At 41.7% G+C, this 16,202-nt stretch overlaps 2 protein-coding genes across 3 annotated transcripts in view; both read left to right on the forward strand.

Moving 5' to 3' along the window:
* appa (amyloid beta (A4) precursor protein a) overlaps positions 1-10,278 on the forward strand; it is a 28,101-nt gene extending 17,823 nt beyond the window's left edge. Inside the window, exons 3-16 of one of the 2 annotated variants that reach the window (XM_015050165.1) lie at positions 887-1,016; positions 1,144-1,256; positions 1,334-1,524; positions 2,080-2,396; positions 2,534-2,701; positions 4,592-4,725; positions 5,302-5,376; positions 5,471-5,629; positions 5,753-5,881; positions 6,561-6,660; positions 7,352-7,552; positions 8,378-8,469; positions 9,168-9,314; positions 10,119-10,278. In XM_015050165.1, the coding sequence (XP_014905651.1) occupies positions 887-1,016; positions 1,144-1,256; positions 1,334-1,524; positions 2,080-2,396; positions 2,534-2,701; positions 4,592-4,725; positions 5,302-5,376; positions 5,471-5,629; positions 5,753-5,881; positions 6,561-6,660; positions 7,352-7,552; positions 8,378-8,469; positions 9,168-9,314; positions 10,119-10,220 (2,058 nt within the window). In that variant the 3' untranslated portion in view covers positions 10,221-10,278. The remainder of the gene's footprint in view (positions 1-886; positions 1,017-1,143; positions 1,257-1,333; positions 1,525-2,079; positions 2,397-2,533; positions 2,702-4,591; positions 4,726-5,301; positions 5,377-5,470; positions 5,630-5,752; positions 5,882-6,560; positions 6,661-7,351; positions 7,553-8,377; positions 8,470-9,167; positions 9,315-10,118) is intronic. The other variant, XM_015050166.1, reaches the window with a different exon arrangement.
* Positions 10,279-12,991: 2,713 nt separating this feature from the next.
* Positions 12,992-15,493, forward strand: atp5pf (ATP synthase peripheral stalk subunit F6). Its single transcript, XM_015050164.1, has 4 exons — positions 12,992-13,086; positions 14,213-14,382; positions 14,496-14,620; positions 15,266-15,493. The coding sequence occupies exons 2-4, from the start codon at positions 14,213-14,215 to the stop codon at positions 15,292-15,294; spliced, it is 324 nt and encodes a 107-aa protein (XP_014905650.1). The 5' UTR covers positions 12,992-13,086; the 3' UTR covers positions 15,295-15,493.
* Positions 15,494-16,202: the final 709 nt, after the last annotated feature.

Consider the following 16,202-nt stretch of genomic DNA (forward strand, 5'->3'; position numbering starts at 1 on the left):
GAAAGTTATAGTTCAACACAAAATCACTGAGCCATTTTAGACACAAGTTTGTTTTATTTGGTGAGTTTTAAAGCAGCTTTACCAAATTGAAAGAAAATCAAAACTATTCTGAAGAGAGCATCTACTTCTGTTGGTGTAAAAATAATAGACACAAAAAGTGTTTCTTCAGGGTTTGTACACATGTTGAAATCCTGAAATGATTGAATTTTAGTGAGGTATTTAGGTTTCTAAAGTGCTTGATTTCTGTTAAATTAGTGTTTTGTTCTTGGACCAATCAGCTGTACAGGGTGTGTGTGTGAAAGAGACATGTCAAAACATAGCTTTTGTTATATTTTAGTATTTTTTAGTCTCTGCTGTAGAATGTAGAATACCATCACCAGACATGATTTATAACAGTGATCATTTATATCATATAGTAGGGTATTGAAACTGTTTTTGTTAGTCCATTTGTATTGTTTTTATCTCAAAATTGTTTTACTGGAAACATTTGAAAACTTACATCGAAAATGCTTGAATTTTACTTTGTGAAAATGAACGAACCCTGCTCTTTAGAAAGATTACACCTTCTGGAAACTGATTATTATTAGATTTTTTGGTGTTTGTTTTTCTTGCCAACAAAATTCCAAATTTCTCTGGATGACATGGTTGCCAAAATACGTCTAATTACAAGCTGACTGTTACTGGGAAAATGAAGTTACATGGATATAAGCAGCTTGTTGGTTGGGCAAAGGGAGGAAAACCAAACAAAGAATCTCAACGTAATGCAACGAAGATCTGTGGTTTATACACGATAAACCACAGATCTATTATGTTGCGTTGCTCTGGAGACAATATGACAGACGGGAAAATTACCCCATCTTTAAATCATCTGTAATGTTGTCTACAGGTGTATCCAGAACTCCAAATCACCAATGTAGTGGAAGCCAACCAGCCAGTCAGCATCCAGAACTGGTGCAAGAAGGGACGCAACCAGTGCCACAGCCATATGCACATGGTGGTGCCCTATCGCTGCCTGGGTAAATCCGCCATGTTTTGGTTTTCAAAAGTGCCTGTTTTTTTTTTTTTTTTTTTTTTTTTTTTTCTTTTCTATTTGAGGGAAAAATAAAAGTTTCCGTATGGTTTCTGAGTCTGTTCTGTTTGCAGTGGGAGAATTTGTGAGCGACGCCCTGCTGGTTCCTGACAAGTGCAAATTCCTGCACCAGGAGCGGATGGATAAATGCGAGAGCCACCTGCACTGGCACACCGTAGCCAAGGAGGTGAGGACGTGTTCCTTTTTACTTTTCACCGCTTCTCTTTGACGCATTTCTCACCGTGTACGACTCGCTCCGTGTAGAACTGTGGAGACCGCACCATGAATCTCCATGACTACGGGATGCTGCTGCCCTGCGGGATCGACCGCTTCAGAGGAGTGGAGTTCGTCTGCTGCCCCAGCGAGGCGGAGCGGGGCACGGACAGCGTAGAGCAGGACGCCGACGATTCTGACGTCTGGTGGGGCGGCGAGGAGACGGACTACACCGACAACAGGTGGGCACAGAAAAGGGGCGAGGCTGCTGGGAATAGTGCAGTGATGCATCAGAAAGTGCCTCGTTCAGGTGTAGCATTTCCACAAGGACGGATATTATATCCTTGAAAGGAAACAGCTGCCATGACCCTCCTTCACTTCCTCAGTTATTCTTCCTCAAATCATTTGACAGATGTTTGCCAGGCTTCAAACACAATTTGTGTTGAGTGTTCTTTCTTTCCTTCCTTCCTTCGATAGTTTCTTCCTTCTTCCCGTTCAACTTCCTTTCCATTCACCTTTTTTCCTCCTTCCTTCACCATTCCTTCCTCCCATCCTTCTTTCCTTCATTCCCTTCTACCTCCTTTCTCTCCTTCTTTCTTTCCTATTTCCTTTTGTCCAAATTCCTTGTTCAGTATCCACCACATACTGACGATGAACTTGAGTATTAGAATGCAACAGCAGGGAACAGGGATTTCTGGGAAGTGGACTTGGTGGAAGTGTGTAGCTGTTTTAGGACCAGAAGACCTGGTCTTCTCTCTGTCCTTTGCGTTCCTCCTTCATGCCCTCATGTCTCTCAGCATGGTGCGAGAGCCGGAGCCAGCAGAGCAGCAAGAGGAAACCAAACCATCTGTGGTGGAGGAGGATGAGGACGAGCCGGAGGAGGAGGGTGACGATGACGAAGAGGAGGAGGAGGAGGAGGATGATGACGATCAGCTGGACAACGACCAGGATGGAGATGGAGAGGAGGACGAGGAGGCGGTGGACGAGGAGGATGACGACGATGACATCATCGACGCGCTTGACGACGCTGACGACACCGACGAGCCCACCACTAACGTCGCCATGACGACCACCACCACCACAACCACGGAGTCTGTGGAGGAAGTTGTCAAAGGTAAGAGGGGGCGTAAACTTTTTAAAATCACAAACCCAGCCGTCGTGTTCAGGCCCACGCGTTTTCTCCACCATATTTTCTGTACAAATTGGCGTATTTTGCCTAAATGATAAGTGTGTGTGTGTGTGTCCTCCAAGATGTGTGCTGGGCCAATGCTGAGACTGGCCCATGCCGGGCCATGCTGCCCCGCTGGTACTTTGACCGCCAGGAGGGCCGCTGTGTTCAGTTTATCTACGGCGGCTGCGGAGGCAACAGGAATAACTTTGATTCAGAGGAGTACTGCCTGGCTGTCTGCAGCAGCGTCAGTAAGTCCTGCCCCCGGCAGAGAGCCAGCCTTAACCAGCCAATCAGATCTCTCTCTGTAACTCCCCGGTTTCCTCCTTGGTGTGTGTGTGTTTTTTTTTTTTTTTGCCTCCAGATGTATATTCCTGTCTAACATGTAATTATTCCTCTATATTCCAAGCTTATTTTTTCCCCCCTCTACTTTCCCTCCTCTTTTTTGCTTTCTGACACCAGTGTGAATGTTGCTTCATGGGCTGTTCTTTACAAGTGGGTCAGAGTGTTTGAACATTTCCGCTTAGTTTAGAAGTGAATCAGTCCAGACTGTGGAGGGATGGAAACACATTTGCAGTGGAGATAAAAACTATGCACACTCTTGTTAAAATGCTAAACTTTCTACTTTATAGAAGTTTTCCAAATCCACCAGATCATCTCTTATCCACGCCACTCTTCAGATTTTTTTGTCAGATTTAGTTTTGTGCTCAATTTTCTCAGCTTTTCTTGCAGACTCCTGGGTGAAACATTCCGCTCCACATTAACAAAAACATAATAATTACATTGAAGGTGTAAATTTCATAGAATATTGTTCCAGAGGGCAAAAGTTATTTAGAGAAAACACAGATTTTGTCACAACTGTGATTAAAATTATCCCCTCATATCCTAATATCATGCCGTTATATAAAAACAAACTCTAATAGGCAACATTATTACTAGAATGTCCTCCTTATTCTAAAATAAATCTTTACAATGCAGTGGTTGAAAAATTTAAAACCGCCAGCTGTCGTTTAACCTCTGTTTTTCTCATAGAGGCGGCTTTTACAACGCGCCCGTCTCCTGTATATTAGCTCAGCGTCAATATGAGCTGTGAAATAACCCGGGCCGACATTATTTTCACAATAAGCCACGCTTCAGCGCCCGTGTCCTTTATGTGCGTGACATGTTGCAGGCTGGGCTGCTGGTTCCTCTGGTTTATTCATGCACTTCACAATTCAATTTTGTTTGTGTAAAATGAGTCGGAATCCAAACCTGCGCTCGACTTGCTAAACGCCGCATTAGCATGTGTGATAAATCGACAAGTTTTATTCTCCAACCACATAAATCGGTTAAAGTAAGCGCCATGTCGGTGTTTGTTGGCAGTTGTTTTGTGTGTTGGTTCAGGTAATGGAAGGTTGTTTTTAAAGCACTCAATTGCTCAATGTTTTAAGTTTAAACTATAAATTTCAAAGTGTTTCATTAAGATTCAATGTGATACATAATTGATGCATTGTTTTTCTAAGATTTTTTTTTTTTTTGACAAAAATCTGAACAATTAACTTCGTCAACTTTCAAGTCTACATTTAGCTCCACTCTGTCCCAATACAAATCATCAACAACATATTCATATTTAAGTTTCTGTAAAGCGTTTGAAGCTGAGGAAGCCCCACACTGCGGGCAGCGAGTCACGTCCCCCTGGTGTTTTTTGTGCAGTCACGCGCTGGTTAGACGTGACCGATTTCACATGATGTGCGACCTTCACGCCTGCGCTCGCGCGCCGTTTCGAAAGCGCACTTGATGGATGATCAACTTTCCTCTGATTAAACTTTAACTCCGTGACGCCGTCCGATTTACTCCCAGATGAATTCCTGACAGAAATTTCGCCAGGAAAGCTCCAACATGGTCTGGGTGAAGTTATGTAATTGTAAGAGGTTTTGTCTCTGTCCTGCAATGCATTATGGGTCATCTGATGTATTTACGCACTGTTTGAAGGTCCTGGCTTCCAGCTACACAATTGTTTTCTTCCTTTCTGTGCTTTCACTAACCTCATTAACCCTTTTCTGGACGTTGTGATCCCATTCCCGTCGCTCTCTGAAACATCTCCTCACCACTGGGATTTCTTTTCCTCTCTTTCTCCTTTTTTAAAAAAAATTGTGCCGCAGTTCCCACGGCAAAGCCCAGCTCCCCCGACGCGGTGGACCACTACCTGGAGACGCCCGCCGACGAGAACGAGCACGCCCACTTCCAGAAAGCAAAGGAGAGTCTGGAAGCGAAGCACCGCGAGAGGATGTCCCAGGCAAGACAGAAACCTACGTGTTTGAAAACCGACTGACGCATTTCTGCTTCAATTTCACCTGGAGACAGCTCCAGTTTGTAAAACAGCATTCTTTAGAGAAGCTGATGTTTTTTAAATGTAGTTATAACAACAAATCTGGATTTTCAGGGTTTTTTCATGGAGTAATTGCATTGAATTGATCAGAATGACACTAAAAGCACCAATAATCTTCTTTTGGATCTATTTTCTGGTAATTAGGTTGGAAACCATATGTTTTCTCTGCATCATTTTTTGCAGGAAAAAAATAGTTTTAAATCCCAAAAATTGAAATAAATTTGTGTCAAAAAATACAAGTTGCCTTTTCCAAATGCGATGTAACATTAGCGACTCTAAGCGAGTTTTATTTGGCTTCCTTAAATCCACTGTGATGTTTTCAACTCATTTTTTTTAAAAATGGGTTGAAAAGGACAGAGAACTCTGCACTTCGTCTATGAAAAGCAGCAATATGTGAAGCAATGTTCTGCCGGGACCAGACGGAAATAAAAATCAGCTTGCCAGACTTAATAAATGTTTTCCTTCCTGTGTTTTTATGCTCAGGTGATGAGGGAGTGGGAGGAGGCCGAGAGGGAAGCCAAGAATCTTCCACGTGCCGACAAGAAGGCTGTGATTCATGTAAGACCAGCGTGGAAGCACACATCGGAACACCACCCATGTTTTTCGTTTTTGTCGTTTTTTGGTACTGATGGGGATTTTTGTGTCGCTGCAGCGTTTCCAGGAGAAGGTGGAGGCTCTGGAGCAGGAGGCGGCCAGCGAGCGCCAGCAGCTGGTGGAGACCCACATGGCCCGGGTGGAGGCTCTGCTCAACGACCGGCGCCGCCTGGCTCTGGAGAGCTACCTGACTGCTCTGCAACAGGACCCACCCAGGGTGAGCGGCACAGACTGTTGCTCCGTTTCGGAGGATTTCACATCAAAACCTCTCCACTGATGTTTTCTTTTGAAGATTCCCCCGCCGCATGAATAATTCTCACCACCTCATTGTCTTTCACAGCCGCGTCACGTCTTCAGCCTGCTGAAGAAGTACGTCCGCGCCGAGCAGAAGGACAGGCAGCACACTCTCAAACACTTCGAACACGTCCGGATGGTGGACCCCAAAAAGGCTGCTCAGATCAGACCTCAGGTACAGACGCACTGCTTCCTTCTGCCTTAAAAAGTTTGAAATTCATCTGTCTAAAATTAAGCCATTGAAATATCTTAAATTCACTTTTAAAAGTACGTTGTTAATCATAGGTCTTAAATTTTGTCTTTGCTGGAGAATTTAATCTCCTTTATTTAGTTTTTTTTTATTTTCTTGGGACTTTTCTGGTAGGCAAAAGTTTGCGTTGCATTCAGACATCTTCATTGCTTGTGACTCGAGATGGTTGAGGCTACAGCTAACTGTTAACATAGACCAGCTACCCTAGCAAGAGTAGCTAGCTAGCAAGAGTTTAACAGTGAATTAGTGATGGTCAGCTGAGTATTTTTGCTAGCTAGCTACAATACTTGGTACTTATTTTAGCTAGCTGCATAAGTGCTAGCTAAAATACTAGCTACAATACTTGGTGCTTATTTCAGCTTGCTCCATAAGTGCTACCTAGCTAATTAATTAGTGGATAAGTACAAATTTATCATGAGTTAGCTGGACGAAATTTGTACATTTCTCTGGAGATACTAGTCCTAAGCTGGTTTTAAATCATAATAGACTTAAAGTCTTAAATTTGAGTTGGTTAAACCTGCAGAAACTCTGTTGTGTTTTTGTTGTATCTTAAAATCGAAATCCTCTCGTTTCTCACAGTCTTGTCTGTACTTTTGTGGTACAGGTGCTGACTCATCTGCGTGTTATTGAGGAACGTATGAACCAGTCTCTGGGCCTTCTCTACAAAGTCCCTGGTGTCGCCGACGACATCCAAGACCAAGTTGGTACGTGTTTACTCCCACAGCATCCTGCTGCCACCTCCGTGTGTCACCGGGGGGGATAGTGAGTTCTTCTACACGAACCATATTGTAGTTTTTCGGTTTCCTTGAGGTTGTTCTGTCATAACATCTAGTCGAAATAAACATTTAGCAGCAAATAAACTTTTTTTTTTTAAGGCGTTGTAAATCCAGAAAAAGTTTAATAGCCACCGAAATGTTTGGATTTGGCTGCTTCAGCAGAAATAAACACAAACATTTTAATCATTCCAAATCATTTCTTGCAGCTTTGGATATAAATCTCTTATGCTCTTTGTGGCTGCTGACCCAAATGGGAGGCGGATACTGTGAAAAGCTCAATGCCTTGATTGTGTTACCGGTAACAGATTAAATGCTCTGAATTCCAGTCCGCAGAATTTTTTTTTTTTTTTTTCCCTCTCCTCCCCCTACCAATAAGGACATTGGAGCCGTTTGGCCTAATTCTTCTGTTCAGACTCAAATGAAACTGTTCGCTAGAAAGATAAATCCTCTCCCTCTCACCGCTGCAGTCGCAAGGTTTCTATGGGCGTCATGCGACCATCTGCATGTCTGTCACATTCTGCAGAGCTCACAAAAGATTAAACAGATACCATTTAAAAAGTCTGCCCGTGTGTTTTAGAATAAATGACAGTGCACCAATTAGACGCGTTTATTTTTGCAGAGCTCCTGCAGAGGGAGCAGGCCGAGATGGCCCAGCAGCTGGCCAACCTGCAGACCGACTCCAGGGTGAGCTATGGGAACGACGCCCTGATGCCCGACCAGGAATTCGACCAGACTGACCCGCTGCCCCAGGAGGATGTCCTGGGAGGAGTCGGCTTCATCCACCCCGAGAGCTTCAACCAGCAGAACACAGAGAACCAGGGTGCTTATTTAAAAAAAGAAAAGAAAAAAAAAAAGTTATTGGGTTAAAAAAAACACTGAAGCAAAACATGAGCTCAGTTATTGTTACAGTTTAAAACACAGATTTTTTGGTAAAGATGTGAAAGACTAAATATATTTATTGCCGAAACAAAAACAAGGCGACAAACAAAATCACAGCTGCCCAAAAACAATCTCTTGTTATTTTGCATGTTGCTTTCAAGCTGAAGCCCATCCTTCAATGTTTTTCTAATTAACTTTGCAGCCACCAAATAGAAGTGATCTCATATTTCTGTTCAACTTTCCACTGAACAGTCCAATATTTTATATATTAATTGACCCAAACTCCCTTCAAGTTGCTTCGACTCCTTTTCACTGTAGTTTCTAGTTTCCCCCAAAAGGGGGCCTGGCTGTTTGTGGGAGAAGGTTCTAGGTTTTTTGCACATTTTTACCAGTGAGACCAATAATGTTGGCACCAGTCATTTGTCCAAACAAACACTGATAGGATTTATCGTGTGTTCCTGCACCCTCTGGTGGTAAAAAGAGCCTTTATATATCTACACAGTTGCTATTTATAAAACCAAACTCGAATCAAAAAACTGATTTAATTATAGATGTAGTCTAATGGGGTCTAGTTTCTCTGCTCCACCAGGACAAAGAGCAGCTCCACTTCTTAATAACGAGACCTTTGAAAAGGTTAATTAACCTGCCAGCCGTCTTTTATGAGTAAATGTTTCTGTGTTCATAGTTGGGGAAAATGGCTTCAGTAATGGGTTAGAACTCGAAATAAATTAAAAATGTAATGGATCGTACCGTTTCTTCCTGCTAGTGACCGGAGTCAAGATGGACGCCGTCCCCGAGATGCGGATGGAGACCGAGGACAGACAGAGCACCGAATATGAAGTCCACCACCAGAAACTGGTAAAGCTCATCTCCACCTTGTCCGACTGGTAAACTCTCAAGGTCATCACCATGGAGACGAATAGGCGACTGTAATAATGCATGCGTCACACTTTCTCCGGCGGCCTCTGATCGGAGGGAGGTCTGCCGGCGGCGTTTTTCCCCGCTCCGCCCCGAAGCCGCTCCACTAAAGATTATAGGAGCGTTTCTGCTCTCCATCTTTAATCTCCTCAATCCATTCTCTGCCCAAATCCACGCACCTCTCTCCTCTCACCTAAAGGCTGTAATCCCATAATCCCTGCATGTTATTAACGCCGCATTTCATGCGTGCACCAGGAGCATCCCGGGCGAAGTCACTTTTTATTAGATTATCTGTCATTTGTTGGTTTCTGTTAGATTTTTCTCATAAAGCTAGGTCTTTAAAGAAAACAAGAAAATTTTTCTTTATTCCTGGAGACATACTGAAAATAATAGAGCGCTGTAATCCTGTTTTGTTGTTGACGAATGCATGTAGTGCATAGTGTGGGAGTCATCTGGCCGCTGCAGGAAGGAAATGAATTTCCCATCCCAAGTTGTCCAACTCCGCAGCACAATTTCACCCTAATGTCCGTAGATGTAATGACAAAACATCAGACGCGCCGCAAATAACCCGCTCGGCTCATTTAACTCCACTCTTGCGTTTGCAACCTGACCACCATTTTGTCCTTGACCTCCCGCAGGTCTTCTTCGCCGAGGACGTCAGCTCCAACAAGGGCGCCATAATCGGGCTCATGGTGGGAGGCGTGGTCATAGCAACGGTGATCGTCATCACCCTGGTGATGCTGAGGAAGAAGCAGTACACTTCCATCCACCACGGAGTCATTGAGGTGAGAAATGGCGGGCTGTGTGTGTGTGTGTGTGTGTGTGTGTGTGTGTAGCATTACAAGTAAAACGTCAATGTATTTTTGTCCAATAACGCAACATAAGGCAGGTTGTAGTTATGTAGTTGTAATCTGATGATGATGATAAAGGAATATATAGAATCTGGTTAGTAAACGGTTCTGATGTAAACTGGAAAAGCCTGAAAAAATAAAAGCAAATTCGGTATAACCCCAGAAAAATAAAAGGCATTGTTTTATTTTTTAACTTCTCGAAACACAACACTTGAACTCAAATTAATGTAGAGTATTTTCTTTGCTTATTTGGGCTGTTTGCTTCTCTTACCAGCAGGTTTCACATTGGTTTCAATTCCAAAACAAAATCCCTGAAAGTCCATTCTTTGATTCCTAACAGTCATCAAACCATCTGGATTTGGATAATCCCGTCCAGATTCTTCCAAGTATTTTAGATTTTCATCAATCTAAATCTGACTCGATGTATAAAAAAAAATAAAAAATCTTTGAAACAGCCCTTTATCACTTCAGAAACCTTTTTCTTTTTTTTAAAATGGGAAAACGTTGAAAAGCAAACGGATTAACGCCTCTGCTGCGTTTAATTTTCTGGTTTCATGTTTCTAATTGGCCGCATTCATCTTTCCTGAAATGTCATTAGCGCTTCGATTTAAAACACGAATCACCGATTTTGTTTTCATTCATTTATCTTCGAGACAAGTGGCTCCGAAATGATGGAGCGTGTCAGTTTTCTCTCCCACATGATGTGTGTAACCTCCGCCCCTGTTGGCTGCCCTCCAGGTGGATGCTGCCGTCACCCCAGAGGAGCGCCACCTGTCCAAGATGCAGCAGAACGGCTACGAGAACCCCACCTACAAGTTCTTTGAGCAGATGCAGAACTGAGGCGACAAATGAAAATAAACACACACACACACACACACATAAACACACCATCACCTCCTCCCCCTGCCTCTCCTCCTGTGTCAAACCACTTCCTTCACTTTATTGCAGCAAGACGCCTTTTTCTCTTTCTTTTTTGTTTAATTAAATTAAATTGTAGAAGTTGCTGCGTCTGGGCCGTAAGCAAAAAAAAAAAAGAAAAAAAAAAGCACACTTTCTCAGTTTAGTTTCGGGTCGGCACGTCTCTTAAAAACAAAATGATTTCATCCTCCTGGAGAACAAGTGAGTGTCCCCCTCTCTTTCCTGTCTCCTCCCTCCATCCTTCTCTCCTCTCCTTCCATGCAACAGCTGGGCTGTGTGAAGCCGTCCCGGGCTCCGAAGGGACAACACAGCGACCACGGCTTTAGTAAATGTTGGAGCTGTTTTTACTTTGTCGTTTCCACTTTTCTTTTTTTCAAAAAAGATCGAAAACGGTAAAAAAAAAAAGGAAAAAAAAAAAGTCAACTGATGTAAAGTCATTTTTTTTAAATTGCGTGTAATGTTGCTAAAGTAATAATGCTGAAGTCTTAGCTGTTTATGTAGTGTGCATGACAACAGGATTTGGAGTAAGAGGGGAATAAAAAGAAAACAAAACCGGATCTTGACGCTGCTCTCTCTGGAGATCCTTCCTCACTCATAGATTGTCATTCTAGCAAGATTGTACATTTAGTATCCAATCGTGATCACGTGACATCCAAACGAGAACGAAAAATATCTAGAAACCTAGAGGAACGGGCTCTGCTTTTTTCATATCATGTGCATTTAGTTTTCCTCTTTTCTTTATTATTTTTTTTTTTTTAAGTTAAAAGTTCTGAGCTCCTCCCGTTCCTGAGGCTGGAGGACGAGGAGGAGATTCATCTCTGTAAATTTTCACCCATCGAAGTATGTCTCTCAGAATCCTTGCGTGGACCGACGATCTGAACGCTGCGAAAACAAAACCCTACTAAGCATTTTTGCTCTTTTTTTTCTAGTTTAGTACACATGAAATGAGAAAACTAAATTACAAGTAAGTTTTCAGCAAGAAGTGAGTTTAATTCAATTAAATCTGGCAGATTGTTCCATTTATAACTAGTACTTTATCAATATTTAGGCATTAAGCACTTAAAATAAGCTCTGATGTCGTGCTGAAAAGTTACTCGTAAGTTAGTTTTTTTTTTAGAAATTAGAGCAAAAATACTTGAGATTTTGTGTTTTTGCGGCAGAGTTGCTCCTGATCATGTTCTCGTTCTTGTTTGTGCGACGGTTGAGAGAAGCAGGTTGGGATTGTTTCCACGGTTCCTACACAGTCAGGATGGAAAGATATCTTTATTTCCACACCTTAACCCTTTTTGCAATCCTCCCAGTTTCTCGTTTTTTGTTTTTTTTTGCAGATGCAATATTTTCCACTCACCCACTGTTGGATATTTATCATAGAGTTCTGGTGAACTTGAGTATTTTATATTTTTTAAAGTGGAAACAAAATACTGGAGAGTCTGGAAATTACTATGAAATTGGTGTAGGAACCCTTTCAGTTGCGTTTTCCTCCATTTGTAAGCCAATGCCGTCTCATTATTCCTTTAGTTTTGCTTCAGGAGTGCTGAGAGGTAGAAAAGTAGGAGGAGGAGGAGAGGAAATGACTTGCAGTTTCGGATGGATAACCAACCAGTCAGGCAGTCTGTGTATATAATGGATTTTTCACTTCCCGCTGCACCTCCCCTCCCTTCCTCGCCTTTTCTTTTTCCTCCCGGTGTTGCTGCTCACCTCTCTGCCATCAGCTCAAATGCTGACACACAGACATATGGATGTTTTCACCGCAGAGGACCAACAGCCAAGTTGGAGGAGAGCGTAAAGTACATGAAACCTCTCACACTTGTTCATAGATCCCATGACGAATGAAGCAACTGAGTGAAATGTATATTTTAGGGATGCTGCTGGGTGAGTTTGTTGTTTCAGAGGGTGCGCCATAGAGTAGTAGAAGAAGCAGGATTTTCTTTTTTTTCTGTGGGGTATATGTTTGTTTTGTTTTTTTTTTCCACTGTGTAATGTTGTGCAGGCCATTTGCATCGACTGGGAAAATGCTTTCTACACTGTATTCCATAATCAAGTTTTGAATGTACATAAAAAAAAATCAAAATGGCGTCTCGTCTTTTATTTCTTTAAATATCTGAGTCTTTGGATCAAAACAAAGCAACTGTAAGGAAAACTAAATATTTTGAACATGTTTCAAAAGAAGGTGGCATGCATGATCTTATTCCAATTGTAAATTAGGATGGACTTTAAAGAAACGCAGATGGAACGGCCCAATCAAAGTCCACCAATTTTTTAGGTTTGAATTTAGCTGTTGCCTAATGCTGCCATTAGCTGCAGCTACTTCCGTATAACCTGTGGACTTTTAAATGGATGTCCACAGATCATTTTTACTGAGCTTGGGCTAGTTTGTGAATGCAAAAGCATGCCACACTTTTCAGATTTTTCAAATTCGAAAGCAAATATTTTTGCGTTACGCGTTGGTCTGTCTCAAACTCCAGTAAATGCGCTGTCAAGAGGTTTGAATTGTTTTGCAGCTATTTTTATTAAAATGTACTTATGAATCCGGCTTTACAACAAAATCAAGGTAAAAATCTATGTACGTTCTAATACAAGATGTATGTATGGCTATGTATTATTTGATATATAAATCGTCTTTAAAAAATTATTTTAATCACTTCCCAACCTTCTGTTTATATCAATAAAAATGTCGTCTGAAGATGCTTAACGCTGCCAATAGGGGGCAGTATTGATACCTAAAGCCCATTTTCTTCCCACAATCCACCGCGGTCCTCCACATTTGTTACCGAGTGTCAAGCCCAAGGTGAGTTGTTCTTTGGAAGCTCAAACTACTATGAAAATATTCATGATTTCATCTGGTATTTGACTTGTTAGCGTTCTGTGTTCACTTAATTAAGGGTTGTAGCGGTACATTTGACAGCTGTACGTCTGAAAGTACATTAAAAATAAGTGTTTAGAAAGCGTTCGCTTTAGCATTTTTAGCTTGTTTAGCTTTAACTGCGAGGCCTTTTTTAAACGTTTGTTACTTGAAGAGGGGAATTTGTAACTCATTGTTATTGTTGGTTGAGTGGTTAGAGATGTTTAAAATAATGCAGGTCACCGAAAGTTTAGGCTTGAATTTGTCGTAGCTAGCTGGTGCTAACACTGGCGTTAGCTGCAGCTTCTTCCATATAATCACTGCCTGATTTAAACTCCCCCGGTCGCTATTTACCCTTTATTTCTGTTTCACTGGCCAGATATTAATTTTCCTTTTATTGTATTTTTTATTGCATTGTTTAAAGGTGATGGAAAATGTCTTCAGCTTTAATAAAGATGTTTTTAATTGTGAAGCAGTAGCAGGCATTGTAAGGTCACCCTGCGCTCTAAAGCGAGTCTCTTTGCTGTTTTTTTATGCAATTTATTGATGATTTATAAGGGCGGCCTAACGCAACTTTTAGATGTCTTTTTGCTTCAGCACACCTGACTCCAATATCAGCTAATTAGCAGAGCTGGACTACATTGTAGGAAAGCAGTTTAGTCATTTAATGTTGGTGTTTAGGACTTTGACCCTCGAAGTCGGCATTTTCAGAACACCTCTTTACATGTTAGCAGTTTTCTCAAATATTATTAAAAACTGGCTTACAGAAGGCACGTGTATTTAACTTACGAGCAACATAAATTGTTCATGTTTGAACATGGGCAGTGACGATGTGCAAATTGGTACCACTCACACTTTATTCAGATTATTACAGTTCTGCAAAAACCTGTTAAGCCTTCAATTTGTCTTTTTTTTTTATTACGTACTACTGTTAGTTTTAACTTGAACTTTTACCCTTAGATTTGCAATGTATTAGCTGGTTTATTTGATTTCCAAGTTCTCAAACACAAGGATTCAGGTTTTGTTCTCCACATTTTTGCTTCAGCGCTGTGATTTGTCTGTTTCCTCCAGGATGTCGCTGCATCGGCTGTTCCAGCTGTCCTCTCTGCTGCGCTCTGCCGTGAGCCTCACCCTCCGCAGGAACATCGGCATCTCTGCGGTGGTCTTCAACAAGGCCAAGGACCTCGACCCCATCCAGAAGCTCTTCCTGGACAAGATCCGGGACTACAGCAGCAAGAGCCAGTCAGTCAATTTGAGTTTTTCTTCTGTTCTTGTTCACCCCAAACACTCGGTGGTAGCATGAGGAGCTGTAAGTTGACCTCGTAACAGCGTCCCGTTGCCTCGGCTCCCCCCAGGGCCTCTGGCGGTGTCGTGGACGCGGGGCCCGAGTTCCAGAAGAACATGTCCGAGGAAGTAGCCAAACTGCAGAGGCTATATGGAGGAGGAGACCTCAACAAGTTCCCAGACTTCAAATTCTCTGGTTGGTTCTCCTTTTTTTTTTTTTTTTTTTTTTTAGTATATAAATGTAGAGTTTATAAATCAGTCCCAGAATCTTGGATGTCTGCGTATCTTCCTGAAGGACGGACCAACCCAGACAGAGCAGCGCAGCTCGTGGTTATTTATGAAATGGCTAAAGTATGGAAGTTTAAGTCAAAGTTCCTCCACCAAGAAGCCTTGATTTATTCCTCTGATTAACTAAAGTGCTTTATTGTGTCCCTGGAGGGCAAATATGGAGCAGCCAGCAGTTTATCCCCACAATTAATTTCAGCTAATAAAAATAGCAGCAGTCTTGGTGAGATGGGGGAGCGAGTTCTTTATGACGTGGCTTTTTTTTCCCCCCTTCTTTGCTTAGATGCTGTTTCACACTTTCCCTTTCATGAATATTTATGCCTCTGAAGAGACGCGCTGTCATTTTTCTTTTTTGTCCGTGTCTAAAAATAGCAAAGATGGTGACAGAGAGGAAGATGACTTGTGTTGGATTCAGATCCAGGAGGCTTTTTTCTCTCTCTCTCTCAGCTTCAGGCTTACATTGTTGCCTTTTGGAATCTGTTTGACAGTTTGTGCTGTAGCTGGTGTTTAATGCCTTTTTTTTTTTGTTTTTGTTTTTTTTGTTTTAACCCTACAGAGGTGAAATTTGACGAAGTCGCCAAGTGAAGGACGTCCATGTTGTAAATCTCCTACATGTCTCAAATGTGTCGTATTTAATAAAAGAGAGTGGAGCGAAAAATGAGGATCTGGATTTTATTTTACGCGAGTTGTTCAAATGGTAAATAATTTTGGGACCCATCAAAAACCTGCTGATATTTTTTTTCAGATCACAATATCAGAAATAAATGTTATTTTGAAATGTTTAGCCACAGTTTGGTGTTTTTATTGGTTCTATGTTACAAATAAAAATGTAAAAGGTGTGACATTCCCCCGGAATCAGTTTATTCTCATTTTTTGCTAAACCAACTTTGGAAAGTCTCTGAACATCAGATTTCATTTGGATTTACATCTGGACTTTGACTAGGCCATTCTAATTCTCACATTTCTTGTGATCCAAATGATCTCAGTGTAGCTCTGGCTGTATGCTTGTGGTTGCTCTGCTCAGGATTTACACACTTTGTTTAAATATTAAACCAAGGCATAATGCTGCCACTTCCATGGAGACGTGTTTTTAACATGTTCACATTGTTCTTAGGTCGTTTTGTTCACAGAACAGCTGCATTCAAGCTGAGACTAAATCACACACAGGTGCTTTATGAAAGAATTCGCTATATGCAACATTTCAGATTTGAAACAATCCATTTCCCTTAGACTTCACTGTTACCCATTGCTTTGTGTTGGTATATCTCAGACATTTGTGTGACAAAAAGGGGGAAAAAAAAGTAAATTCCAGGGGTGAAACCCAGAAATGTGAATACAAAATCTTGGGTAAAAACATTCTAAATGTTTCATGTCGGATCCCGGTTTTATTTCATGACCTGATCCTAGATATTTACTTCTAATTTCCCTCTCAGTTTATGGATTACGTCTCGGTCTCGATTTGTAGTGAAATGTAGTTCTTATTATCTGAAACT

Source organism: Poecilia latipinna, unplaced genomic scaffold (assembly GCF_001443285.1).
Source record: "Poecilia latipinna isolate Pla-1442-1.1 unplaced genomic scaffold, P_latipinna-1.0 Scaffold978, whole genome shotgun sequence".
NCBI classification, from domain to species: Eukaryota; Metazoa; Chordata; class Actinopteri; order Cyprinodontiformes; family Poeciliidae; genus Poecilia; species Poecilia latipinna.